At 44.8% G+C, this 27,253-nt stretch overlaps 1 protein-coding gene across 1 annotated transcript in view; it reads left to right on the top strand.

The window, feature by feature from the left end:
- LOC140559787 (E3 ubiquitin-protein ligase SMURF2-like) overlaps nucleotides 1-26,406 on the top strand; it is a 52,866-nt gene extending 26,460 nt beyond the window's left edge. The window contains exons 5-20 of the mRNA XM_072683411.1: nucleotides 1,296-1,361; nucleotides 2,378-2,462; nucleotides 2,730-2,813; nucleotides 3,486-3,688; nucleotides 5,102-5,186; nucleotides 5,817-5,975; nucleotides 7,347-7,394; nucleotides 14,124-14,310; nucleotides 17,434-17,537; nucleotides 17,723-17,837; nucleotides 19,079-19,257; nucleotides 20,027-20,164; nucleotides 20,496-20,616; nucleotides 20,702-20,903; nucleotides 22,016-22,091; nucleotides 22,226-26,406. Of these exons, the coding sequence (XP_072539512.1) occupies nucleotides 1,296-1,361; nucleotides 2,378-2,462; nucleotides 2,730-2,813; nucleotides 3,486-3,688; nucleotides 5,102-5,186; nucleotides 5,817-5,975; nucleotides 7,347-7,394; nucleotides 14,124-14,310; nucleotides 17,434-17,537; nucleotides 17,723-17,837; nucleotides 19,079-19,257; nucleotides 20,027-20,164; nucleotides 20,496-20,616; nucleotides 20,702-20,903; nucleotides 22,016-22,091; nucleotides 22,226-22,325 (1,952 nt within the window). The 3' untranslated portion in view covers nucleotides 22,326-26,406. The remainder of the gene's footprint in view (nucleotides 1-1,295; nucleotides 1,362-2,377; nucleotides 2,463-2,729; nucleotides 2,814-3,485; nucleotides 3,689-5,101; nucleotides 5,187-5,816; nucleotides 5,976-7,346; nucleotides 7,395-14,123; nucleotides 14,311-17,433; nucleotides 17,538-17,722; nucleotides 17,838-19,078; nucleotides 19,258-20,026; nucleotides 20,165-20,495; nucleotides 20,617-20,701; nucleotides 20,904-22,015; nucleotides 22,092-22,225) is intronic.
- Nucleotides 26,407-27,253: the final 847 nt, after the last annotated feature.

Genomic DNA, 27,253 nt, shown 5'->3' with positions numbered 1-27,253 from the left:
ATGTTCCACTTGTGAGCAGCTGGGGCAGCCAAGCGAGGCAGTAATCCTCTACTGCATTGCTGTGGTTTCTGGTATAAAACAGGCTCAGGTTTTGCTTTGGTGCATAATCTAAAATCACCAGACGAACTTCACATTGTGTCAGAAGTTTTTAATGAAGGGACCAATAGAAATGCTCCAAAATTACTTGGAAAACACTGACTTCCACTGAAAGATAAGTTTTTGTTTTGTTTTTGTTTTTTTGGGTTTTTTTTTTTGGCATAATAGGGATGATAATAAAATCAGTGCTCTGATTGGCTAACGGTAGAACAACAGGTCATTGCTCTTCTTGGTTAGTATCTGAATTATTGCTGCATATCCATCCATAGGATCATTTACATTTTAACACTTTGGGGAGAAAAAACGTTAGCTGATGTTGCTATAGAAACGGAAATTGTCTGTAATGTTTAATGAACGTAGAAAAAAAAATTCCGCTCAACTTTAGAAGATAAACACTTTTTCAAAACCAAAAATGTTACACGAACCTTTTATTTCTGCATCAGTTTAGTGTCATGTGACTCATTTCCCGTTTTCTCCCAATCTGGTGCTGCCAGTTAACCCACCTCTTCATAGCTCACTCCCCCCCCAGCACTAGCAGTGCTACCGACAGTTAGAGGGTAATGACTTGGCGCTGAGGACGCCCCCACACCAGCTAACGCGGCTACCCTCCCAGGGAGAGCACGGCCAATTGTGCTCTCTCCGACTCCGGCTGCTGATGGCTCGGGATTCGAACCTACAGCCACCGGGCACAGTAGCCGCTGAACCACTGGGAGCCCAGTATCAGAAATATATAGCTACATATATATAGCTGATTATTTACAACCAACCTTTTAACACTTAGAAAAAAAGGTTTGTTGCTTCTGTTGCTATGGAAACAGAAATTGGCTACAACATCAAAGAAACTTGTTTTTGTTTAAAAACCTGCATTTATGCATCACTCGATTTCCCTCGCGTTCCCTCTTACAGCAGACACAAAGGCTGGATCCCAAACCGCACACACACTCTACATTGTGTATAATAGAGTGGCCCACCATTTGAATGTGTGATGGATGGAGCTGGGCCGAGGACGAGACCCCTTGGACAGAGAGTGTGTGCCAGTTCTTGGCTATAAAAGATGCAGTGTAAACCGTTTCTTGTGTGTGTGTGTGTGTGTGTGTGTGTGTGTGTGTGTGTGTGTGTGTGTGTGTGTGTGTGTGTGTTTCAGGGTTTTTGTTGGACTAATCTGATAACGGGTTAATTCACTTGTGTTTGATTGACAGATCAGAAACTGGATCTGAACAGACTGGGGCCCAATGACAACGACACCATCCGGGGACAGATAGTGGGTACGTACAACACACACCCTTCATCCCACAGTAGACACAGGCTGGTGCAGGGTTGTACAGTGAACGTCTTCAGTGTTGATGGGGAAGGGGGGGGGCTCATATTAGGGCTTTATGAAAGTGTATATATATATTACGTTGTATTAATTATAACCTTTATTAGTCCATATACTCGAGGTCTGTTATGTGAAAATCACCAATGATTTCATTAGCAGTTGTGCTAATGTACAATAAACACTTTACCACCCTGTTATGCTCATTATTTAGTGCTGTTGAGTGTGTGATTAGTGTTGCATACTCCCAAACAGGCGGGGCTGGCTTCACATGTCCTCTGAAAGACCCTCCTAGTGTCTAGTCCTTACCATTGCTAGTGCTAGGGGGAGCTAGATGGGTTAATTGGTAGCACCAAATTGGGAGAAAAGGGGAAAAACTATTTTGGTGCTCTAATTAGTCTCTAGAGAGCGTCTCTCTTTAGAATGTGCAAAACTTTTGAATTTGTTAATGATTATTAAATGCTTATTAAATCAGAAAACCCATCACACACTATTAACATGCAAATGTAGGTAATTATTCCGGCATAATCATTTGCATAACGGGGTGGTAACAAAGTGTGTATTCTTCATTATTACGACTGATGATGGAATTGTTAGTGATTCTCACATTACAGACATCCAATGATCTAATAGTAAAGGTCATAAAAAATACTAATGCTTAGGGTGCGTGAAGTCTTGGGTTCAAATCTCAGATGAGCCCAATTCTTATGGCAGCGGTGGCTCAGTTGTTGGAGCACTGGGTTATTGATGACAGGGCTGTGGGTTTGCTAACTGGGTAATTCCATGAACATGGTTGTCCCGTCTCGTCCTTATGTATTGATTACTTTTGATCAGCTAATTCGTCCATTATGTGCTTCTGTGTCATTTTCCATCATTTATGCTGTGTGGGACCACAGTAATACACTGACATTGCGACCACTTTTTTTTTTTGTGTGTGTGTGTGTGTGTGTGTGTGTGTGTTTGCAGTGAGCCTGCAGTCCAGAGATAGAATAGGATCTGGAGGACCGTTGGTGGACTGCAGCCGCCTGTTTGACAACGAGTTACCAGACGGGTCTGTTCCTCTGTTTCCTGCATAAAACTAATTATTATTATTATCTAATATAATAATAATTATCTAACTGTTATTATCAACAGTGTTGCTGCTGCTGTTGTTAAATGATGTAACGGGGGGATCCAATTGGCTCAGAGATCTAATCCCGAATGAGTTTGAATCCCAAGCCATGTGGCAGTAGTGGAAGGAGGAGCTATGAAGGGGTGGATTAAACTGTACCAACTCGTTTGTTTGTTTGTTTGTTTGTTTGTGTGTGTGTGTGTGTAGCTGGGAGGAGAGGAGAACTGCTACAGGCCGGATTCAGTATCTCAATCACATCACACGGACTACACAGTGGGAGAGACCCACCAGGTCAGAACATATGTCTCTCTCTCTCTTTCTTTCTCTTTATTGTTAAGTTGATTGATTAAATTATTGATCAGTGTAGATTGGTATGACCTGCAGTGACCTTTTCTTGGTTTTAGCCTGTGATTGTTCTGAGTTCAGTGTTGTAAACAAACAAGTACATGAGTGTTTGGGGAGGGGAGGGGCTGATAATTATGGCGACAGGACAAAGGAAACCGGGTTAGAGAACACACACACACACACACACACACACACACACACACACACACACACACACACACGCACGTTTTTGTCAGCACCCCCTGTCTCTGTCTCCCACTTTCTATTCTTATCACACTTTTTCCTGTTCCACTGATCCCAGTGGTCTCACTTGTTCTTACACACACTCTTAAGCACAGCAGGTCACATACCAAACACACACACACACACACACACACACACACACACACACACATTCTGTCGTGTCTTCTCTCTCTAAATGTCACATTTGAATTCCTCACTCTCGTTAAAACAGACCTGACTGAGCTCTGATTGGTTGAAAAGTGAACTAGTCCAAAAATAGCCTGTTATTTACTATCTAGAACCACTAGAGAACCAACGTGAGTTTTAGGATTAATAGCTCAATAATGAGGAACCTGTAGTTTACTGGATCAACAGCGCCCCTCCTCCTTTCTTTAGGCCTGCCTCTGAGTACTCCAGCCCTGTCCGGCCGCTCAGCTGTGTGTTAGACGAGAACACCCCTGTCCTGACCCCTAACGGGGCCACCGGCGTCCAGCCCAGTGACCCGCGAGCCCAGGAGAGACGCGTCCGCTCACAGAGACACAGAAACTACATGAGCAGAACACACCTACACACCCCTCCAGACCTGCCTGAGGGATATGGTTAGTGTATATATATACACACACACACACACACACATCAAAACCTAATATATACATACTCTATATGGACAAAAGTATTGGGACACCAGCTCATTCTGATTGCATTTAGCTCTAAGATTGTCAGTGAGGTCAGAATCCCCTCACCTCATCATCCCCAACTCCCCAACTAATCCCAGAAGTACTGGATGGAGCTCCACCACCATCATTCTAGAGAACACCGTTCTTCCACTGCTCCACAGCTCAATGCTGGGGGACTTTATCCCCCTCCTCTAGCCCACACCTGGCATTGGGCAGCATGGTTCATATGTTTTAATGTCACATCTGTCAGCAGCAATGGGCGCAACTTAAAGTAGCTGAATGCATTCATTTGAAGGGGTGTCCACAAACATTTGGACATTATATACTCTCAATATATCTCAAATATTGAGTTTAATTACGATTTTTTGGGGGAAATAATAATTAGTGCTGCATCATCATCAAATCTTAAATTTCATCACAATTAAGTTTGGTTATTAAATTAAATATTTCTCTAATTTCTGGAAGTTTGATAGCGCTACTATTCCGAGCCGGACGCGGCGACACCGTGGTCGTGATGAAGGTCTGTACAGGATACCGCAGTAATATTGTCAGATGGTATGAAAAAAAGTACACTGGTACAAGTAGAAGGTCTCTGAGGAACTTTTGAAGAGAAAGGTTCCTTGAAGGTTCCTCAAAGCACCTTAAGAAGGTTCCTCCACAGTTTTAAACTAAAGAACCTCCAAATGTTACCAGTGCAGATACCGCCCAGCCCTAGCGCACTCCCACAGAGGCAGTGCAGTGTGTGCATCAGTGCAGACGAATGCTGGGATTTCTACGTCCGCCGTTAAAAGCTGCGAGAGGGAGGGATGGAGGGAGGCAGAGGGGGAAACCGGCTCTGCTTTTCTTTGTCAATCACTGGTTTTCCACTGCCGTTATTTGTTTAGCATGTCCGTCTCTCTCCCGTACACAGATGGAAACACACTGTAATGATCTGACAGACGCAATTTTCTGTTTCGTGCGTGACTGCGCCAGGAAAATAGTCAGGTTCCCTTTGCTCGTATGGAGCATGGACAGATGTGTATGTGTGTGTGTGCGTGTGCCCTTATAAGGCCGGGTAGAGCTGCCCTCCACTTCACACTCCAGTAGCATCAGCGTCTGAGACTGGCCTTTTATTGCTTCCATGTGTGTAAGCAGTGTGTAGGTTCTGAGAGCAGGTTCTTCAGTGCGGTAGAGCTGTAAAACTCTGGCCAGACGTGGACTCCGGCATTGCTAGTGTTTTTAACCCTTTCTATCCTAAAGCTGGGATTTCACTGAACTGCTTAAACTCTGCAGAACCGTACTGTTGTGCTGTGGGTCCACCAATGATCTCCTGACGTTCTCTCTTTTCTCTCGCAGAGCAGAGAACCACGCAACAAGGCCAGGTCTATTTCCTCCACACGCAGACTGGTGTCAGCACATGGCACGATCCGCGGGTACCCAGGTAACTACACACACCTGCACATCATTCTTGCACCTGAGGATGCTGCCCAGGTAGTAACCCATACCTCCCCAGCACACCCTTTACCTGAGGATACTGCCCAGGTAATAGCCCATACCTCCCCAGCACACCCTTTACCTGAGGATACTGCCCAGGTAATGGCCCATACCCCCCCAGCACACCCTTTACCTGAGGATACTGCCCAGGTAATGGCCCATACCCCCCCAGCACACCTTTTACCTGAAGATACTGCCCAGGTAATAGCCAATACCTCCCCAGCACACCCTTTACCTGAGGATACTGCCCAGGTACCAAAACACACTTTCACAGCACATCTGCACCCCAGTACACTGCCCAGGTAAGAGCACACCTGACTCTCAATACACTGTCCAGGTAACTCCACATAACTTCACACTACACCTGTACCGCGGTATATTGTCCAGGTACCTTTACACACCTGCACAGAACATCTCTGCCTGGCTTTCTTATCGCAGCTGCCATTCCTCCTGTGCAAATGTGGCTCTGTGTGTCCTGTAGGGATTAGGCATTAACCCTGTGTGTGTGTGTGTGTGTGTGTGTGTGTGTGTGTGTGTGTGTGTGTGTGTGTGTGTGTGTGTGTGTGTATGTGTGTAGGGATCTCAGTAATGTTAACTGTGAGGAGCTTGGGCCCCTCCCTCCGGGTTGGGAGATCAGAAACACAGCAACTGGCAGGGTCTACTTTGTGGATCACAACAACCGAACTACGCAGTTCACCGACCCTCGTCTCTCTGCCAACCTGCACCTTGTGCTGAAGTAAGTGCTGTATTTCTGTCTGATCTAAGTGAACTGCAACAAACTACCACAAACTACAATACACTCCTCTCAGTTACAGTAAACTACAGCAAACACCAGTTGAGTGCCTGTAAATCGCACTACGCTACAAAAAAAAGTACAGTGAATTACAGCAACCTCAAGTAAACAATGGGCCCCAGTAAATTACAGTAAACTGCAGTAAACTACAGTGCATGGAACAAAAGCAAATTACAGTACAATACAGCAAATATAAACTGGAAACTACTGTAAACCCTGACAATTGTTGTAAACTACAGTAAGTCACAGCAAACTGCAGCAAACCTCAGTAAATTGCAATAAGCAGTCATCTACAGTAAGCTCCAGTAAATTACTCTACACTGCGGGTAACTCCAGGAAACTACAGCTAACTGCAGTAAATTGCTGTAAACTGCCGTAAACTACAATTAAGTAAATGACAGTAGTTTGATTTAAATTTAATTAGGTTGCTGTAACATAAACAAAAGCAAATTACAGTAAGCTCCCTTACATTACAGTAAACGACTGCAGCAGACAACAGTAAATCACACTACACTGCAGTAAACTATAGGAAATTACAGCAAACAAGTGAATAATAGGCCCCAGTTAATTACAGTAAACTACGGTACAGTAAACACAAGCAAACCTCTGTAAACTACAGTAAATCATGTACAACTTCAGTAAATTGCGTTAACCAGTCATCTACAGTAAACGTATGCGGGGAAACTACAGGAAACTACACTAAATTGCGGTAAACAACCATAAATGACAATTAACTACAGCAGGTTCCAGTAACTACTGAGTAGTTTGCTATAAATTACAGTAAAGTAAACAAAAGCAAATTACTGTAAATTACTGCAGCAAACAGCGGTAAATCACACTACACTGCAGTAAACTACAGCAAACTCAAGTAAGCAATAGGCCCCAGTAAATTACAGTAAACTACAGTGCATTAAACACAAGCAAATTACAGCAAACCTCTGTAAACTATAGTAAGCCCTGACAAATACTGTAAACGACAGTAAATCCCAGCAAACTTCAGTAAATTGCAATAAGCAGTCATGCACAGTAGGCGTATGCGGGGGAACTACAGTAAATTGTGGTAAACAACCATAAACTACAATAACTACAGCAGGTGTTCAGTAAATGATAGTAGTTTGCTGTAAATTACAGTAAGCTTACACACGTTATAGTAAATTACAGCAATCATCAGCAAACTACAGCAAAAAACTGTAGTAAATAACAGCAAACCACAGTAAATGACCATAATTTACAGTAAACTGTGGTAAAGTACAGTCAGCAACAGATAGTCATAGTTGTCTCTCTCTCTCCCTCCCTCTCTCTCTCTCTCTGCAGTCCCAGTCCTAACGGCTGTCGTGCTGCTGTGGAAGGGCAGAATTCAAGGTAACCTCACCTCCTACCCCACATTGCTATGTGTACTGACCTGCACTGGCGGGCACAGCTCATGCTCTCGGGCGTTTAAAAAGCCGTTAGAGTTAAATGAGTAAATATATAAATAAGAGCTCCGCTAATGAGTTTCGCGTGTTTGCTGTGGGGCGAGCAGACGTGTTCGCTTACTCAGTATTTGCTGTTCTGGCCACCATAAAGGCCTCTTTACTGGCCATTAAAAGCGCTGGTGTTGGACTGTTTGTGGGTTCTTCTGCACATCTGTAAACCTTCATCACGGATTGGCAGGCGATGTGTCGGCTGTCTGAGTCAGTCCAGATGGGTGGAGATCGCTCACTGACTCTTCAGCTCTCAGAAGATTAGAAGATCATTTCTAATGGTTTTATTGTTGGGTCAGAGGCAGACGTGGCTGCTGGGTAAAGCGGAATTCAGTTTCGGCTCAATGTTTGAAAACTCCTTTCAGAAATGACCTGAACTGATTCAGTTCAGTCCTGATTCTTTAAGAAACGATTCAGTCAATCATCAGATCTCAGATTTACCTTGATTCGTATTATTATATCGTCAAATTTAACTACTCAGTACTGATACAGCTTAACCAATAGATTTACAATAATTCCTTTTTTCAGATTTTTTTTTATTTTTATTTTCTTTTCCTTTCTTTTATTTTTTCTATATTTCTTTTTATTTTCTTTTTTTCATTTTCATTTCATTTTCTTACATATTTTTCTTTTTTTCAATTTTTTTTCAATTTTTTTCTTAAATTTTCTTTTCTTTTTTCGATATAAATTTTTCGATAATAATTCTATATTTTTCTTAGTTTCTTTTTTCTATTTTTTTATTTTCTTTCTGCATTTATTTTTCTTTATGTCTGAATATAGTTATTTTTTGTATACCTCCCCTGTGTCTGAACACACTCACTCACTCACTCACTCACTCACTCTTCTCTCTAACAACATTTAAAATGAATTTACTCGTTTTCCTGGGTGAATATTTATCTTCCACCTCCATCCAGACACAGATCTGTCTCGACCAGGAGCCGCATATAAACCGCCTGAGTCTGACTGTTGATCTATGATCGAGAAGTTCTGAGATCTCCATGGCAACAACCAAACAGTTGTCAACCAGTTCATCTTAGAAGTTTCCTAACGTGAAGCAGCACCTTCTACAAGTCATTGAGATCCTGATAAGAAAGAGCTGTCTTCCCTTTTGCTGAGGAGAAAAGGTCCGAGTCATTGATGTTCATGTAAACATCTGCCTTAGATCTTCTCTTGAGATCTGTTTTGAGGCCAGCTTCTATACTTGTGTTCATCCCAGCAAGTAAAGCTTTCGCCATTTGCGTGACTGAACTAAGTGGTAGCAGGCAAAAGTATCGGGACACCAGCTTAAGCATTGCTGTGAGCATTTGATTGATTGCATTCAGCGACAAGAGCATTAGTGAGGTCAGGATGTTGGATGAAGATGATAATGATCACCACCCCACCTCATCATCCCCAAATTCCCAACTCATCCCAAATGTACTGGCTGGAGCTCCACCACCATCATTCCAGAGCTCAATGCCCATGCCTGGCATTAGGCAGCATGGTGCCAATCTGCTCCAGAGAGTCCTATTCTATTGGCCGTACATCTTCTCTACAGGGGCTCGACACCACCTGCATGTCAGCACATCTAGGTGCCACATAAAGTATCTGAATGCATTCATTACAAGGGGTGTCCGCAAATATTTGGACGTGTATCGTAGCTCTGCCTTGCTTTCGGAGTGTTTGAAGGCCTGGGTGTGCAGTGAAAGAGACAGTAATGCTTAGTTGATCAGACCTGACGTGCAGACTGGATCCCATAGCTCCAGAATAGTAAGCTGCCTCACTGCAGACCTCCACAAAACATTCAGCCTGGCTGGCTCTGCCCTCCTCCGGCCTCTTTATTACATGCATACGTTCTGCCTATAGGGAAACGCAGCAGTAATGTAATTGTGTTGTTTTTTTATGCGTAGCCGCAGTGGTATTTCTGTAAGCGGTGGTTTGCATATAGAACTGCTTTTCTGGGCATGTCTGCGCTGTAAGGGTTTCCTGGACGCTGAGCGCTGAGTGGGAACTAGGGGCCGCGACTAGGTTTTGTCCTTTTTTGAGTGATTGTGTGTTTTCAGCCTATTCCAGCAGTGTAAAAGTCAATGCTGTTGAATCGCCACATTCACCTCCATGTGTATTTATAACCCTTGTAGAGACACGCGTACATAAACAGGTACCCTGGGGATGGCAGACCTGCCGCTGCTGTTAAGTACAGTGTGGATATGTAGTGCGCACACTTGGCGACAACTGTATAAAGAGCCTTTTGATACTGAGGAGGTGTGTGTGTGTGTGTGTGTGTGTAAGTATGAGTGTATGTGTGCGTTCGTTTTACGTGTGAGCCACCTCCACGCTGCTCGAGAGCCTGGTGTTTATTCAGTCTTACTGGGCTTCTGGCCCATTGCCGAGTTCAGCAGTTCACAGGCCAATGCGCCTCTCAAATAGAAGTGAAGGCCGAGCACCGAGCCAAACCACACAGCATGATTATACAATTCTGCAGCACCGTCTTCTACATCCTCGCCTAATCACTGTCTCCTACAGTAGGGAATCAGGAGCACTACGTTACAACACTATTATAGTGTACAGACATGCTGCCCTAATCACTATTAACTACAGTGCAGCACTACCACCACCATGCTTAACAGTTGATACAGTGTTCTTGGGGTTGAGTGCTTCACCTTTACTCCTCCAAACATACCTATAGTCATTGTGTGTGTGTGTGTGTGTGTGTGTGTGTATGTGTGTATATATACTACACCATTATACGCAACAGAAATTGTCCCCTAATTACTACACCCTACATTAGAACACTATTACAGTTGACTAACATGGTCCGCTTATTACTGTTTCCAACACTGGAGCACTATCACCACCATGCTTAACAGTTGCTACAGTTTTCTTAGGGTCATGGCCAAACTAATTATCATTATAGGGAACAGAAATGGTCACTTAATCACTACTCCCTACACTGGAGCACTACCACCACCATGCTTCACAGTTGGTACAATTGTCGTGGGGTTGATTTGCCTCATTGTGGCAAAACAACTATTAACCACTAGAGATTCAGGAGCATTATATAGTGCACTACTATAGGGAACAGAAGTGTTCCCCTAATCACTATTCCCTATTTTGAAGCACTACCACCACCATGCTTAATAGTTGCTACAGTTTTCTTGGGGTCGTGGCCAAACTAATTATCATTATAGGGAGCAGAAATTGTTGCTTAATCACTACTCCCTACACTGTAGCCCTACATGTATAGAACACTATTATAGTCTACTACTGTGATCCCATTACGTGGAGCACTACCACCACCATGCTTAACAGTTGGGACAGTTTTCTTGGGTTTAAATGCCTTACCTTTAGTCCTCCAAACATATTAGTGTATACAGAACACCTAATCACTACTGCCTACACTGGATCACTCTATAGAACATTATTAACGTTGACTCTTATGGTCCCCTAATCACAATTAACTATGGTGCAGCACTACCACCATCGTGTTTGACAGTTGGTTCTCGGGGTTAAATGTGTCGGCTTTACACAAATAGGTCCTCCTATTCACCTTTCCCTACATTAGAGCTCTGAAGCTTTATAGAACATTATAAAGAGCACAGATTTACAGATTAGTGTCATCGCCTGCTTTCAACTTGATGAGGTGAGGGTACAGAAACCGAGCCAATCCGATTGGCTTCTGTCAGTTTCAAAGACCTGCACGGGTTGAATTTGTCCGCGGTTCCTCAGCTTTGAGTGAAAAGAGCTGGATTTGATAATGACTCTCATATTCCACAGGGGAGGGGTGCTGCCAGTTCTGTTGAACCTTTGAGCTTTCTGAGTGAAGGCCTGTTTTTTATTAACCACTTATTAACCATTAAACCTGTGGTCTGCTTGGGGTTTGTCGGGTGAGTTCCGAGGTCTGCCAGACAACGTAGAGAAACTAGCAGAAATTTCAGTTTATGAGCTTTCATACATAGAACATGTCTCCTCTCAGTTTCAGTTTCTCCTGCTTGTTCTGTCTCATTGTGTTTGGCGGTGAAAAAAAAGAGAATTTGACGTGGTGTGCAAAGTGGCTTTTCCGACAGCCCTGGCCAAACCCGAGCAGAGGAATGCCAAATGTATGTTTAATTACACATTGCCTCTAAATGACCCCATTATCCTGCACGGGAGCGCCATCCAGCACAGACCCGCCGCGTTTGTTTAAAGCTTCCTCCGTTTCTGTTTCCTTTTTCCCCCCTCCACAGTTTGCGGTCGCTAACCTCAGGCGCTACCCCCTCGTTGGCATGAGTGGCTCTGACAGCGAGCCAGCGAAAGGAGGACCAGCTTTCTTAATTACACATCCTCACTGCGCCCAGACACACCAGAGACATATTTTAAAGGTCTGGTCCAAATAGAGCAGACCAAAAGGAGCTCTGTTCTGTATTTTTAATGTACAGTTGGAAAAGGGTGGGTGTTGGTGCACGCTCGCTCAGATTCTGAAAACCGCGCTGGCAGAAGTGCTGATGTTTAGTCTCTGTGGTTGGTGCCGTGACCCTGTAGACTGGCTGCGGCATTTTTGTGGAATTCTGGGCCTCCGCACGGCCAGGTTATGATAACCTATCGGTGTCCGACGAAGGCCGGCATTCTTCAGCGGACATCGACGCTCCAACATGATGGCCTCGTTCATCCTTGATGATCCTTGAAGTATCAACTACGGCCTCCACTTAACACCATTATTCTCCATCGTTCTCCATCGTTCTCCAGTTCTCACCAGCAGAGGCCATTTCTTCTCTGACAGACACCATCTAATAGCCACCATTGTTCTCCAGCAGACACATGTACCCCCATTAAACACCATCATTCTCCATCGAGCTCCATCCGTTCTTCGTCAAAAAACCACAGATCTCAGTCAGACACATTGTTCTTCCCCAAACATCAGCGAGGTTCTTCAGCAGATGCCATTGTTCTTTAATAGCCACTATGGCTCTCCATGGTTCTCAATCAGTCAAACCCATAATTTTCCAGTAAACAAAGTTTTATAAATCTCCCACAAGCACCAGTGTTCTTAAACAAACCCCTTTTCTAACATTGGAAGAAGTTCTCGATCAGACACCAACAGTCGGACAATCGTTCCAGTAAAAGAACCACCAACAGGCCGGATAAGCCAGTGTGGATTGGGAAGGGGAGGGGGTTTCTAGAAACTCCTGACAACCACACACACTTTGTTGATGCTTGGTGAATAAATGTTGGGTTGGCGTGCTCTGGGCTTTCCCCTGGCTTTCTGCTGTGCTGAGCTTTTTTTTTTTTTTTTTTTAGAAACGATTTAGCGTAATTATATATGCTAAAAAAACACAACTGAGTAAACGAGGGAATCTTTCTCCTGGAATTCTTTCATGAAAACCAAAAAGGTCCAATCCAAATACATCCAGAAGACGTCCATATATTAAGCTACTTTTAATGATGCATTTTGGGTCTAGTCTGCTGCGTAAGTGTGCCCTCACAGCACGGCTAATGGGGATAACTTGCGCTTGCTGGATCAGGCCGAGGTTGTGGAGGTTGTGGAGGTTCCTGAAGCTTAGGCTTAGCTAGTGTAAATATGTTCATGGAGCAGGGCAGGAAGGCTGCTAAGGGGCTGGAAGATTACTCTTTTCCTGATGTGGGTCCAGAATTCACAGCATACGCACAAATATGATCTCCTTTCTTTTCCCCACTCGCTTGGCTAAATATTTGTGTTTGGAATGGTTAGAATAGCCTGCGATTAGGACTGGTCCAGCACTGGTCGGGCGGTGGGGCCATGGGGGCCTCTTTCAGTCTCTTGGCTGGGTTCAGCATGCCATGAACACTCTGAAGTCTAGAGTTATCTGGTGTGTCCCAATTGTGTACTAATCACTAATACTAACTAGTGTTTGAGTATGTAGTATAGATAAGTGTCATATATCCAAGCTGCATACTCAGAACTGGCCCGTGTGGTTGCGATTGCTATTATCCCACAATGCAATGCAGAACGGAAGGGGACGAGCTAATAACGTCTGACAATTAAAAACAATTATTGGGAAAAAAAAAGTTTGGTATCGATGCTATCGAAGTGCTTGGAGCGCAGCAGCAGCGGCGGCTGGAGAACCTGCAGTGATATATGTTGACATAGCAACGCTGTGATGTATGTTGGCATAGTAACGCTTTCGGTTAGTATGAAGCAGGTCAGTACGTCAGTGTTGTGTACAAACCTGCCAAACTCACCCTTTTTATTTAGTATATGGTCTATGCCTTGTAGTGTTTTGTGTGTATTGGGACACAGCCATTGCCATTTTGGCGTTCATGCATATTTGATTGTACTCTTACTGCAGTTAATTCAAACCATAACAAAATATCTGTTCTTCTACTGGCAAACACAAGTGTGATGGATTGTGGAGAATGCGGAGAACCTGCACGTTCCACACAAGTTCTCCACCTGTTGCAACAAGCAATGAGCTTAATGAGCTTAGACACTAAATTCCAGACATTTAATTCCATTCGGGTCCTACGCTGTTCTAAACGGATGAGATCCTTGAGGAACTTTTGAAGGAACTGTGGAAAAGGTTCCTCCAAGGTTCCTCCAAGGTTCCTCCAAGAAAGATCCTGCCACAGTTACAAACTTCAGGACCTTCAAAAGTTCTCTCTCTCTCTTTCTCTCTCTCTCTCTCTCTCTCTCCAGTCGGCACCCCCAGCTGAAGGATCAGTCCGCTCTGTGCAATGTCCCAGAAGAGGCTGAGTGTCTGACCGTCCCCAAGTATAAGCGGGACCTGGTGCACAAGCTGAAGGTTTTGAGGCAGGAGCTTTCCCAGGCGCAACCACAGGCCGGTCACTGCCGCATCGAGGTCTGCAGGGAGGAGATTTTCGAGGTGAGCACCTTCTCCCGAACCTCTGCTCCAGTCTCAACTGAGCCGAGACTCCAGCACAAATTATTGAAGACCAGTATATTGAAAGAGATGTTCCATATTATGGGTATATGACACTGGTGCACAGGGCACATACGTTTTTCTGGGAGAGGTCTAGCCATCCACTCACAGCTGCATCGACCAGAGGGACGGTCTGTAGAGTTAACCTGCAGGCTGTTATCAGTGAAATGTCTCGATCACAGAGAGGATTGACCGGGGGACAGGTCAGACGGATAGACACAGGTCAGGTGCACTGTGGCCTAACACCGTCTTGACTCCCTGGCAGAACATTTCTTTGCAGAATGATGGATCCTGAACAAAGAAAGTTCCTCAAACTGCAGCTCCATCCTTCTCTTCTCTTCTCCATCCTTCTCTTATCTTCTCGGCTCCATCCTTCTCTTCTCTTCTCCATCCTTCTCTTCTCAGCTCTATCCTTCTCTTCTTATCTTCTCAGTTCCATCCTTCTCTTCTCTGCTCCATCCTTCTCTTCTCAGCTCCATCCTTCTCTTCTCATCAAATTGATCTTTTCAGCTCCACCCTTCTGTTCTTTTTCTCTTCTCAACACTAGAATTTTCTTCTCTTCATTTCTCTTCTCCTCAGTTCTCTTCTCATCTCCTCAAAGATGTTCTCGTCTGCTCTAAGTTCTCTACCCTCCCCCTTAAACGCTCTTCTCTTTTCCTCTCCTCAGTTCTGTTCTCCTCTCCTCAATTCTCCTCCCTGATCTGTTCTCCTCTCTTCTCTCCAGTCATGTGTAGATTGGAAGGAAGGCATTCCTACTGCATGACCTCAGCAGAGTAGGAGGAAGGGGCTGAGAGCGAGCAAGAGTGAGCGAGTGAGCGAGTGAGTGAGAGCGTGTGTGTGTGTGTGTGTGTGTGTGTGTGTGTGTGTGTGTGTGTGTGTGTGTGTGTGTGTGTGTGTGTGTGTGTGTGTGTGTGTGTGGAAGGGAGGCTGATAGGGAAGCTTGCTCCAGACGTAACTTCACGACTCTGGGCTTGGCAGCCAGCGATGAAAAATATTACTTCATTGACATTCCTTGACCGAGTTAATACCAAAGAAAGCCTGTTCCTGAAGGTCCCACATTAGGGCGAGTATGAGGAAACCGTGCACTTAGGAAACCACGCTGTGCTTATTAAAGTCATGCACTGTGTCCAAAAGTATCCAGACACTACTTCTGAAGAGGTCTGGAGCAGGTCGTCATAATGCCCAGTGCTGAGCATGACCATATAAGACTTTATGGGCTGTGGAGCAGTAGAACTGCGTTCTCTGGAGTAACGATGGAGCTCCAACCATGATCGAGAACTGATCATCCAACATCAGGACCTGATCTCGATGATGCTCTTGTAGGGGTGAATACATGACTGCCCTTGATTTCAAAAGAAATACTGAATGTGCAGATGTCTACAAAAATTTGTTAGTGTAGGCTAAAGCACACTATACGGCCAAAAGTATTGGGACACCTGCTCATTTATGGTTTCTTCCGAAAGCAAGGGTTTTTTAGAAGTTTTTAAAAGAGCGTATCCTGCTCCTGGTGGAGTAACTGTCTATAGGCTTTCAACTAGATTGATTGCATTCAGCAATAAACGTATTGGTGAGGTTCGGATGTCTGATGCATAATCACCACCCCCATCCATCATTCCAGAGACCACAGTTCTTCCACTGCTCCACAGCTCAATGCTCACAGCCCACGCCTGGCATTAGGCAGCATGGTGCCAATAGGTTCATATTTATTTAACTGCTCCAGAGAGTCCTATTCTATTGGCAGTACTTCTCTACAGGGCCTAGACGAGCTGTGTGTGTGTGTGTTGCTGCACATCTGTGCAACTGTTTGCAATTTAAAGTAGCTGCTAAAAGAATGCACTCATTAGAAGGGGTGTCCACAAACATTTGGACATGTCTTGTTGCTCGTATTTAAGCTGTGTGAGCCGTCTGATTGAATGATTTGCAGGACTATCGCTTTAACATGTGCTCAGGAGGCTGGAGCTGCCAGAGGAATGTGTTCTTTCGGCCTCCGCTGGGGGTTCGGTTCTGTTTAGTTTAAAGCTCGGAGAAGTGGAAACACTGGAGTGTTATTACATAATTTTAAAGAGCGCTGTTAGTGTCTCTCTCTCTCTCTCGCTCTCTCTCTCGGTTCAGCTGACATCATACCCATGCATTCTTTACTCTTGTTTTTTCCCCCCCGTTCTTTTCCGTGTCCTTTTTTTTTTTTTTCCCCTCCCCGGTTTCCCAGCTTGTGCAGACTGCTGAGGAACACCAGGCTGTTATTCACTCTGTGCCGGTTCTGCCCCGGGACCAGTATGGCCGCACGGGGATCATGTTTTGCAACATGTTGTTTTTTGGTTTTGTTGTTTTTTCATTAAAGAGGCAGAAAAGTGGGGTCAGAGTGCTAGCACACAGTGTTAGCGGGTGATGGCCCTCACCTCGGCAGACTGGGGTTCGATTCCCTAGCCGGGCAAGCCCACCCCACCACACTGCACCCTGAACAATAAAGGTGCTTCAGGCAGTTCTTGAAGGGTTACATTTTTGTAATAGAGGAGTGTAAAGAACCTTTTAAAGGTCTAAAGAACCTTCCCGTGATTGGGTCAGATGCCTAGATTAGGGGTCAATTCCCAGAGTGGACAAGCCCACTACACTGCACTGCTGCGGATGGTTCTTTGGGCGTTACCATAGAAGAACCACGTTTCCATAAAGAAGCATGTTTGTAATAGAGACGTGTGTGAGTGTGAAGAACCTTCTGAAGCTCTAAAGAACCTAAACATGCTCCTGGGCTCCTCCTATACTTGTGGAGTGTAATTCACTTGCAGTAAATCCAGGTCATGCTTTGAGCGCCCCCTCATGGACAGCTGTAGACAAGCTGAGAGAAGCTCCAGAAGCTTGATGTGAAGGTAGAGCAGCATGTGGGCTGAGGCGGTAGAGTAACACTACAGGATTTTACACTAATGTGACTCTATGGGTTACGCTGCGTTACACAGCAGTTCTGAAGAGAGGCTCTCCACCAAAGCTCCACCACCAAAGCTCCACAGTGCAGTAGCAGCTACAACTGATACTGAATGTTGCTTGACTTGTTTGGTTATGTGTGTGTGTGCGCAGGAGTCGTACCGGCAGGTGATGAAGATGAGGCAGAAGGACCTGTGGAAGAGGCTGATGGTGAAGTTTAGAGGAGAGGAGGGGCTGGACTATGGGGGCGTGGCCAGGTAGCTGTATTCTTCTAAACCGACATAATCAATACAGTGTTATCGTGTTTTTGTACGCACTCGTACACATACTCATATATAACTCAAATTTGAGTTATATACGCATCATATATTCAGCATTTCTGGAATGTCTGGAATTGATTTATTGATTTCTTCTGATTTGATTCCTTTTGCGTCTTCATCAGAGAATGGCTGTACTTGTTGTCCCATGAGATGCTGAACCCCTATTACGGCCTGTTCCAGTACTCACGCGACGACATATACACACTCCAGATCAACCCCGATTCTGCCGTCAACCCGGTGAGAGACACACACACACACACACACACACATAGTCATCATATTCACATCAAATCATTGGCAACACTGAAACAGTATATCGTCACTGACACAAAAACCTTGTATCTTCATTTATTATCTCCCGTTTTTCACTTTTTGACCAATAGAAATGAATAGAGTATGATATATAAAATGATATAAAAGTAATTTTGGAGCCATAATAACATCTATAATAAAAGCGTTTCACATGGACTTCCATTAAAAGTTTGTTGGGTTTTGTCCTCCTTCTGTAATGTTGATATTTTGGAGGTATGATTTATGATTGACAGTGAGGATGTGCTTATACAGTCCTGAGGAACCTTCAGAGCCTTCAGAGCCTTCAGAGAAGTGCATATCTCTAATATGAGTTATTTTCTTATTAAATGGATTGATGCTGGTTTTAAGACTAGTTCTAGTCCAGTTCTGTTGTGAAAGGGTTAAATTGTCAGGATTTTCTCTACAATAACTCTGTAGATCTAGCTGTCATATAACAGCCTCTCCCCCATTGGTTGGGTCTTCACAAGCAGAACTGAAGGCCTAATGCTTAAGATTAAACTGAACATAATTCAGACCTTTCCCGAGTTGGCGGAGGAATCCACCAATCACGTTCTGGTTTTCAGTGGGTGGGGCCAGTTTTGTCTCTCAAGCTCACTCTAAGCCATATGGAAGTTCTAGATAGGTCACTGACTGTATGTTTGAGCGGTAGCCAGGACTTTTTACCGGAAGAGACGCTGTTACACTGCAACAGACACCAGAGTCACTAAACCTGCTCAAAGTAACAGCGAGAACATTGCATATTCACTCCCATCAAAAGTTTGGGGACACGACTGAATATTTCAGTCATGTGCAAAAGTTTAGGCACCCCTAATCCATTCTGTTAAATCCAGCAAACAGAAACAATGGCATGTTTAAGTCTCCTGTAGAGGCTTTGTACACTTATTTATGCGCCGAAAATGTCATTTGGACAGGGATGCTCAAACTTTTGCACGTGACTGAAGGTTGATTCAGAAAAGCAGCCTCAGCAAATTCCATTTTCTATGGCTTGTGAGTCGATGAAGTCAAATTAATTCTCTCCTTTTGATTCATTGCACTGCATAAACACAGCTGGATTACCCCTGCCCTGTGTGTGTGTGTGTGTGTGTGTGTGTGTGTGTGTGTGTGTGTGTGTGTGTGTGTGTGTGTGTGTGTGTGTGTGTGTGTGTGTGTGTGTGTGTGTGTTGCAGGAGCACCTGTCCTATTTCCACTTTGTGGGCCGAATCATGGGCATGGCAGTGTTCCATGGTCACTACATCGACGGGGGCTTCACTCTGCCCTTTTATAAGCAGCTGCTGGGCAAACCCATCACCCTGGACGACATGGAGTCTGTGGACCCGGACCTGCACAACAGCCTGGTGTGGATACTGTGAGTGGGCAAATTCAAAACACACACACACACACACACATCTAAAGTGCTGATGCTGAGAGCTGAAGGTTTGATGGGGTCACCTTCATCTCTCCTGCCCTGAAGATCTGTGAACGGGAGGTGCGTCGACCCTTCAGACGAGCGTTTCACTGCGGACCAACTTGCACCTCTCTTCACTCAGATCTTTAACAAATCACCGGTACAAGCTTTCTGCTCCAGACGGACTAAATGACTGCAGATGATAATTCTGACCATCGTAGTCATGAAATCCTTTCAGGGACTGGTTTGAACACACCTGAAGGACGTCGCAAATCTTCTGTCGGACCGCCTGCAGTTTGCATATCTGACCAGCAGGTCTGTGGATAATGTGGGGAACATGGAATTTCAGCTTATCCCTCACCGACTCGGCCATGGCTTCACACACCCCTCATTTATTGCGGTCATTGGCAGTGAGTGGAGGCCAGTGACCAAAACAGTGGAGATGATGCTGGGCTTCAGGAGAAGCCTGCCAACCTTGCCAAACATCACCCCTTTAGACAGGACCACAGTGGCTATGGAGTTCGTCACCTAAGAAACTTCATATCTGCAGAGACTACCATCTCTGTCCACCTGCCCACCTGGCTCCACCTGCACGAACTCCAGAACCAGAGAAAATCATGGCTGGATTTAATAAATAAGACAGAAAAATAATATATATATATATATATATATATATATATATATATATATACATACACACAGTGCTCACATCTTTGTCTTTGTTGGACAGGGAAAACGACATCACTGGGGTTCTGGACCACACGTTTTGCGTGGAGCACAGCGCCTACGGTCAGATCATTCAGCACGAGCTCAAACCCAACGGCAAGACCATCCCTGTCTCTGAGGAGACCAAGAAGGAGTATGTTAGGTAAGAGGAACACACCCACACCAGTACACAAGTTGAGAGCTGGATTGGACCATAGGCTAGTGGTCACCAATCCCACCTGACCCTTAGACCCTTAGAGTTGCTTGGAGGTGGTGGAGTTCCTTCCTGTGGGTTCCTGAAGGGGTAAATTTCTAGGAAGGTTGGTGTGGTGACCAGTGTTATAAGCTCTAACCAACACATTAGGCATCCATTAGTTCCTCTCCTCATCCTGGAGATCCACTCAGCAGGTTCTGGGTTCACCTTCTCTTGCCATGCTTTATCTGCACTGTCCCTCATGCTCCTCTGTGAACTGCAATGTAATCTGCATCTGTAGGCTGTATGTGAACTGGCGTTTCCTGCATGGGATCGAGGCTCAGTTCCTGGCTCTGCAGAAAGGCTTCAACGAGGTCATTCCGCAGCACCTGCTCAAAGCCTTCGACGAGAAGGAGCTGGAGGTACGCTCTAATCATGATAATCGCTGTTGCATGGAGTGTTCAGGGCTGTGTGTGCATGAGGTACCATCTCTCCTCTGTCCTGCAGCTGATCGTGTGCGGCCTGGGGAAGATTGACATTCACGACTGGCGGGCTAACACACGGCTGAAGCACTGCACGGCCGACAGCAACGTGGTGAAGTGGTTCTGGAAGGCGGTGGAGTCGTTTGATGAGGAGAGACGAGCGAGGCTGCTGCAGTTCGTCACCGGCTCCTCCAGAGTGCCTCTGCAGGGCTTCAAAGCCTTACAGGGTAAAAACACCCCCTCCACACATTCACTGCTGGTTACTGCGGTAACTGCACAACACCGGTACACTATATGTCCAAATGTTTGTGGACGTCCCTTCTATTAAATGCATTCAGCTGCTTTAAGTAGCACCCATTGCTGACACACACACACTGCTTATCTGGTCCCTGTAGAGCAGCACTACTACCAGTAGAATAGGACTCTCTCTGGAGCAGATCAACATCATGACCCTATTGGTACCATGCTGCCTAATGCCAGGCGTGGGCTAGTAGAGGGGTATAATAAAGCCCCCCAGCATTGAGGAGCTGTGGAGCAGTGGATGAGCTGTGTTCTCTGGAATGATGGTGGAGGAGCTCCATCCAATACTTTTGGGATGAGTTGGGGATGATGCTGTTGGATGATCATCACTACCCCATCTCATGACCACACTAACGCTCTTGTGGCTGAATGCAGTTAAATCCTCACAGCAATGCTGCTTCAAAATCTAGTAGAAAGTCTTCTTCCCTGGACAGTAGAGACAGTTACTCCAACAAAAGCAGGATCAACTCTGTTAATACCTTTGATTTCAGAAGAAACAATGAACGTGTCCCAATACTTTCCATATACAGGCACTGTGGTTAGTGCACAACAGCAGACTCCGTATAGCACCAGCAGTCCTTCACCAACATCTTCACCCAAGCCAAAGCTGAAACGGACTCCCCCATGACCGTATCCATCAAATCCACTCCCACCAGAAAAGTGGCCAATGAGCTGTCCTGGCGTTAAACCTCCCATTAACTAACCAACTCCTGATTACTGTGGTACCCATGCTGTCACTATGCTACCATACAGCCCTGGTTACTCTGGTAACCATACTGTACTAGTTTCTTGTGGTACCTTAAAGCACTGGGTCGCTTTGGTAACTACACATCACTGGTTTAGGGTAGTAACTAAGCTGTACTAGTCACTGTGCTCCCCAAACAACGCTGCTTGCTGTTGTTGCAACATTCATAATCACACAAATGGGAAACGTAATAAATATTACAATGATGTTCTGTAATAAATATATATTTTTAGGAATAGATTGTGTTTAGATTTTGCTGATTTGATGTTTATGTTGTGCTGATTGTGTGTTTAGGTGCAGCAGGACCCAGACAGTTCACCATCCATCAGATTGATGCCAGCACCAACAACCTGCCGAAAGCCCACACATGGTATATATCTCTATACACACACACACACACACACACACACACACACACACACAGTTAATTACGTGTAAAAATTAATCGATTTTTAGCCAGTATCACTGTTGACATGTTCTCCCTGCCTGCTCGCCTCCCTGCAGTTTCAACCGTGTCGACATTCCTCCCTACGAGAACTACGAAAAGCTGTACGACAAGCTGCTGACCGCCATCGAGGAAACCTGCGGCTTCGCTGTGGAGTGACCGGCTGCATCTAGAGGGAGCGACCTGCTCTGGGGCGAAGTCGCCTGGACAGATTCCCGGGCGTCCAACAGTGGCACGATGCTCTGCAGAAGGATTTGCAAATACAGCGAGAGGAGGGAATTTACGGACCCCCAAGCTGAAAGACTTTTTCTTTTTGTTATTATTATTTTTTTAACACCTTTTTTCCCCCCATATTTTGTTTGTCTTCTGTCAGCTGCTATGAAGCAATTTGGAAGAGGTCTTCATAAATCCTGAACCTTCTTTCATCCGGGATCCATTCAGTATATTTATTCATCTTCATATATTCAGGACTGGTGAAATGATGTGGGACGATTCCAGATGTGTGGACTTTTGAGTTCTCGAGAGCCACGAACGACCATCTGAACGACCATTTTGCCGCCCTCACATAACATGCAAAGGCTCCAGCCTCTACGGAAGGTATCTGACCCAATGTAGCAGAGCTGTGAGTGGAACAGCTGGCCAGACCACAGCACTCCACTGTTTAGTGCTTTAACTCACCAGCTTCTACTCGAACCCTTTATGAGTCCAGTCTGAGCTTTCAGAGAGCAGGTAAACTACTAAACTGTGAAGCGCTGTGGCTGCCTAGAATTGCATATGGTCAAATGTGACACACACACACACACACTGTATGTCCATTAGTTTGTAGACACTAGCTCCTTGATGTGTACCTATTGTTGGCAAGATGTTCAGTAGTCAGCATGATGCCCAGTGCCGAATGTGGGCTGGAGCAGAATTTCTTATCCCTGGTCCTGGAGGTCTGCTCCCAACACAGCCCAGCCAACATGGGGCCTGGGCTCTAAGAGGGGTTTGTACATGTGTTTGGGCTTCCTAAGTGGGCCCCGTTGTTACAGCCCACCTTAATCTCACATGGCTATTTGCAATGTTCAACCCCTCAACCTGGAGCCTGAGGACAAAACTTTCTGGTACCCAGTTGGGCTAACCCAACTAAACTAAAGTAGAGGTGTTAAAGCAGGAAAAGCACTAAAATCCAGGACCAGAGTTGAGAAACGCTGGGCTAGAAGGTTGCAGAGCCCCCCAGCATAGGGCTGTGTAGTTCTCTGGAGTGATGATGATTGAGCTCCATCCAATACTTGTGGCAGAACTGATCTTCTAACAGTACCGGACCTCACTGATACTCTTGTGGGTCTGAAATTATTCAAATCATTCTCACAGCAATGTCCCAACATCTAGTGAAGGCCTTCCTAGAATAGTCAAGGCTACTACTACAGCATAGAAGTTTATTAATACTTTAGTTTTCGGAAGAAATGTCAACTTTAAGCAAGCGTCTACAAACTTCTGGACATGTAGTGAAGGTAAATAGGGAGTAAAACAACAAGCAATACGTGTAGAAGTGATCTTTACGAAGTTCTGAGGCATTACGTTGGTTACTGCCACCAGCCAAGTCAGTAGTGTGTAGGACCGTAGAGGTCGTAGAGGGTGTTCTGCTGATCTCGAATCAGTTCCTCCGCCATTGTGTTCATCAGGAAAGGAAGAAGCTCACCCGTGGAGGAGCCTGTTGAGGATGTTGCCATCATAACAAGCCCAGGACTTTGGCTGGAGAGCACTTTAGAAGTTTTTGGGACGAGGAACATTGGCTGACGATGCATCACGCTCAATCCCGTCTGCATAGGGCTCCTCGTTTTTGAAGAAATTCGAAAATGTGTTTTGTATGTTGCTTAACTGGTCCAGGATTTAATCTCAGGTCATGTTTAGGTTTAATCTCGCTTTTGAAGTGTGACTGGTCAACACAGGTTTTCGCTGCATGTTCTCAGCTTTCGTTTTATTAGGCTTTGTTACAGTAGGCCGCAGAAACGAGCCTGACTGTGACTAGTTTATGCTAAATGCTTCCTGCCAGTGTTCATTGGATGTTAGTATCCCTTTAAACCCTTTAAAACTGGGCATTATGCAAAAAGATCAGAGTTCTGGTTCTTCCAATGCAAAAAAAAAAAAAAAAAAAAACTTCATTCATCAAAACCCTTCATTTATTTCATTTCCAATTAAAACAGCCAATCAAGGAACTGAAGGCTAATGTCCAGCAGTTTGCTGATTTCCCTTCTTTAACACACAGATTAAACCTGGTCTAGGACTCCTTATGTAGAACCCAACTTAAGCAGGAAAAGCACCCAGGAATCTTGGCCTCGAGGAGTTTTCTTAAACTGGAGAAAAAAATGGAACCCATAACAACCATGCAAGACCTGGTACACCACAAATCTGCTGCTTTCAGAACAGTCCAGACCTCAAATACCCAATTTTTCATCCCAATTACCCACTCCACTCTTTAGTACTCTCCCCTGATCTCATGTAATGCTCCTGCCACTGGGGGGCTTGGGACTGATGCGCAACCAGCCACAGCCTCTTTTCAAAATGCTGCCGATGGGACGTCACCGGGCAGCCAACACGCCTAGAGGAAAGGGCCGGGTACCCAGCTCCGATTCATCGGCCAGCAGGTGCCTGTGTCGGCCAGCGTCACACTGAGAGCGAGAGAGAGCGCTATCTAGCCAACCAAGGATAGCAAGGCAATTGTGCTCTCTCTGCCTCCGGCTGCCGATTGCAGGCAGCATGACCTGGGAGTTTGTAATAAATTTAAAAAAAACACCCAAACACATTCAGTGATGTTGAGGTCTGGACTCTCTGAGAACAATAGTTCCTTTCAGACTTACTGGGTGGTCTTCTCCCAGCAGAAGGTTGAACAGATCTGAAGCATCTGAGTTTTTTCCCCCTCTTTCTCTAAAAGATTTTTAAGTGTTGAAGTTTTAAGTGCTTCATGTAATGAATTGCAGTTCTGGTGGCCTACCAGGTCTTTGAATGATGTCTTGACCTTCAGTATTGGAAACGCTTTACTAAAAGTAAAGGTGGACACACTAAACACCCAGAAGTCTCATTCTAGACTGAGTTGTTGGGGCTACTGGAGCGTTTTCTTGGTGCTAAAAATACAATAAAAAATATATATATCAAGAAATTGACATTAAAGGCTGTTTTGAGTGGAAATGTTCATGAGGAGGTTTTCTGACAAATTTGTCTCGACTGTAAAAGATTTAAACAAGTTTATACGACCAATAATCATGAACGTGTTCTTTTATCAGTGATGATTGCTCTTGAGTTTGTTTAGTGTTTTTGCTCTTCTGATCGATAAAAAAAATCATGGTAAAGTTGAGTATGATATTACTGGTGCTTTTAACGGTAAAGAAGGAGCTTTAAAGAGTTTTCATACTGCAAAAAAATGAGCATTTTCAGATTTCAATCTCTCAACGATTAGCTTCCTTCTACTGGTTCACAATTATAAAAAGATTTCTAAGCATTAACTTACTGACTTCACTCTTCACTTCACACTGTTAACTTTATCTAGAACCCTCACACACCGTCATGTTTAATATATAGCCATAGCAGGCTTTTCAGAAGTTCCAGACAAAGTGGAACCCATAACAACCATGCAAGGCCTGCTCCACCACAAATCATATACTGTTCCCAAAACAATGGACCAACCACCCCAGAGTCCAGGCCTCCAAATTGTTGAATGTGTTTGGTATAAATTTAGAGATGGTGAGAAGCAGAAAACGCTCCTGAACTTCTAAGCCTGAACTTTAGATCTCCTGTAAAACCTGAAAGCGAATTTCTAGTCAAAATCAAGCTCTAAGTGATCCAGATCCTGGGGTGGCTGGTCTATGGTTTTGAGAACAGCAGTTCTCTCTCTCATACACACAGACAGAGTCATGTTGAGTGTATCATACCAGGCTTTTCTAGCATGTTCCACCTGCAGAACTATAAAACCCCCTGCCCAGCTGGTGTGTCCTGGTGTATGAAACAGTGCTGCAGCGAGTGTGAATGCTCCCTGTTGCCCGTGCTTCAGTGTGTATGGAGCACGTGCACATGTTTGCTCTGGTGTAAATAAGCTTGTTAAAGTCGCTGGGTTCATTTTGTCTGTCTTTGATGAAAAGTGTATTTATTGCCCGGCTGTTCTGTGAGCTTGTACATAAAAAAAAAACAAACACCCACGCCTTCAAACACGAGCAATAAAGTCAGCTGTCGGCTGCAATCAGCAGCTTTCTGCTTTCATAGACAACGCCATGAGTGTGCCTTGCTTTGCTAGGAGTTCCCACGTGTCAGAGACCCTCTTCGTTTAGTTCATCCCCAGTCAGAACTGCCTTTTTGATGGTGTGGACCAAAGCCTGCAAGCCTGAAACGGGGGGGGCGAACTCTGAGGACCTTTGGGCTGGAGTCCATGATGGACGTGAGATGCGGCGGGTGTCTACAGGGCAGAGGAGACAGAGGAGTACAGGGTGTGGTCCATCGCCCATGGTCCATCGTTTAGCCATGTCATAATGCCACTAAGTAGAAGGGTTTCACTTTTCAGTGTCACTATAAGTAAGTGGGGAAAAAAAAGGTTCTTTGGCTTTGGATGATGGTGGAACACAAAAGGTTTTACACCATTGCTCTTATCTAGAGTGACTTACGAGGTTACTCATATTACAGAGGTGGGCCAGTGTAGGGTTGGGAGTCTTGCCCAAGGACTCTTATTGGTGTAGCGCAGCACAGTCACCCAGACCGGGAATCAAACCCCAGTCTTCCACATGCTGTGGTAGCTCACGGGCAGGTAGTGGTAATAAATGTTGTGCCACACCAACCACCAACGCTTAGAACCCTTCAGCCTGGCGTCTTCTGAAATCAATTCTTCACAGAGCTTTCTATTTTTGAAGTTAAGATAAATTAACATTCTTCAAAGCTTTCATTAAGAATTCTCAGATTTTTCTCCTTAACTTTTCATAAGAACAATCAGTTTTCTCAAATATGTTCTTATTATTTTCTTAACCTGACAATAAAAGTGCAATCGGTTAAACTGGTCAGCCTCTAAAATGGTTCGTATAAATTGTTGAATTACAGAATTAATGTCCCGTGTAATGTGCAATGTA

The sequence above is a fragment of the Salminus brasiliensis genome, chromosome 7, assembly GCF_030463535.1.
Source record: "Salminus brasiliensis chromosome 7, fSalBra1.hap2, whole genome shotgun sequence".
Classification (NCBI taxonomy): domain Eukaryota; kingdom Metazoa; phylum Chordata; class Actinopteri; order Characiformes; family Bryconidae; genus Salminus; species Salminus brasiliensis.
The sequence above is the reverse complement of the archived record's forward strand: the minus strand, read 5'-3'. Positions and strand labels throughout refer to the sequence as shown.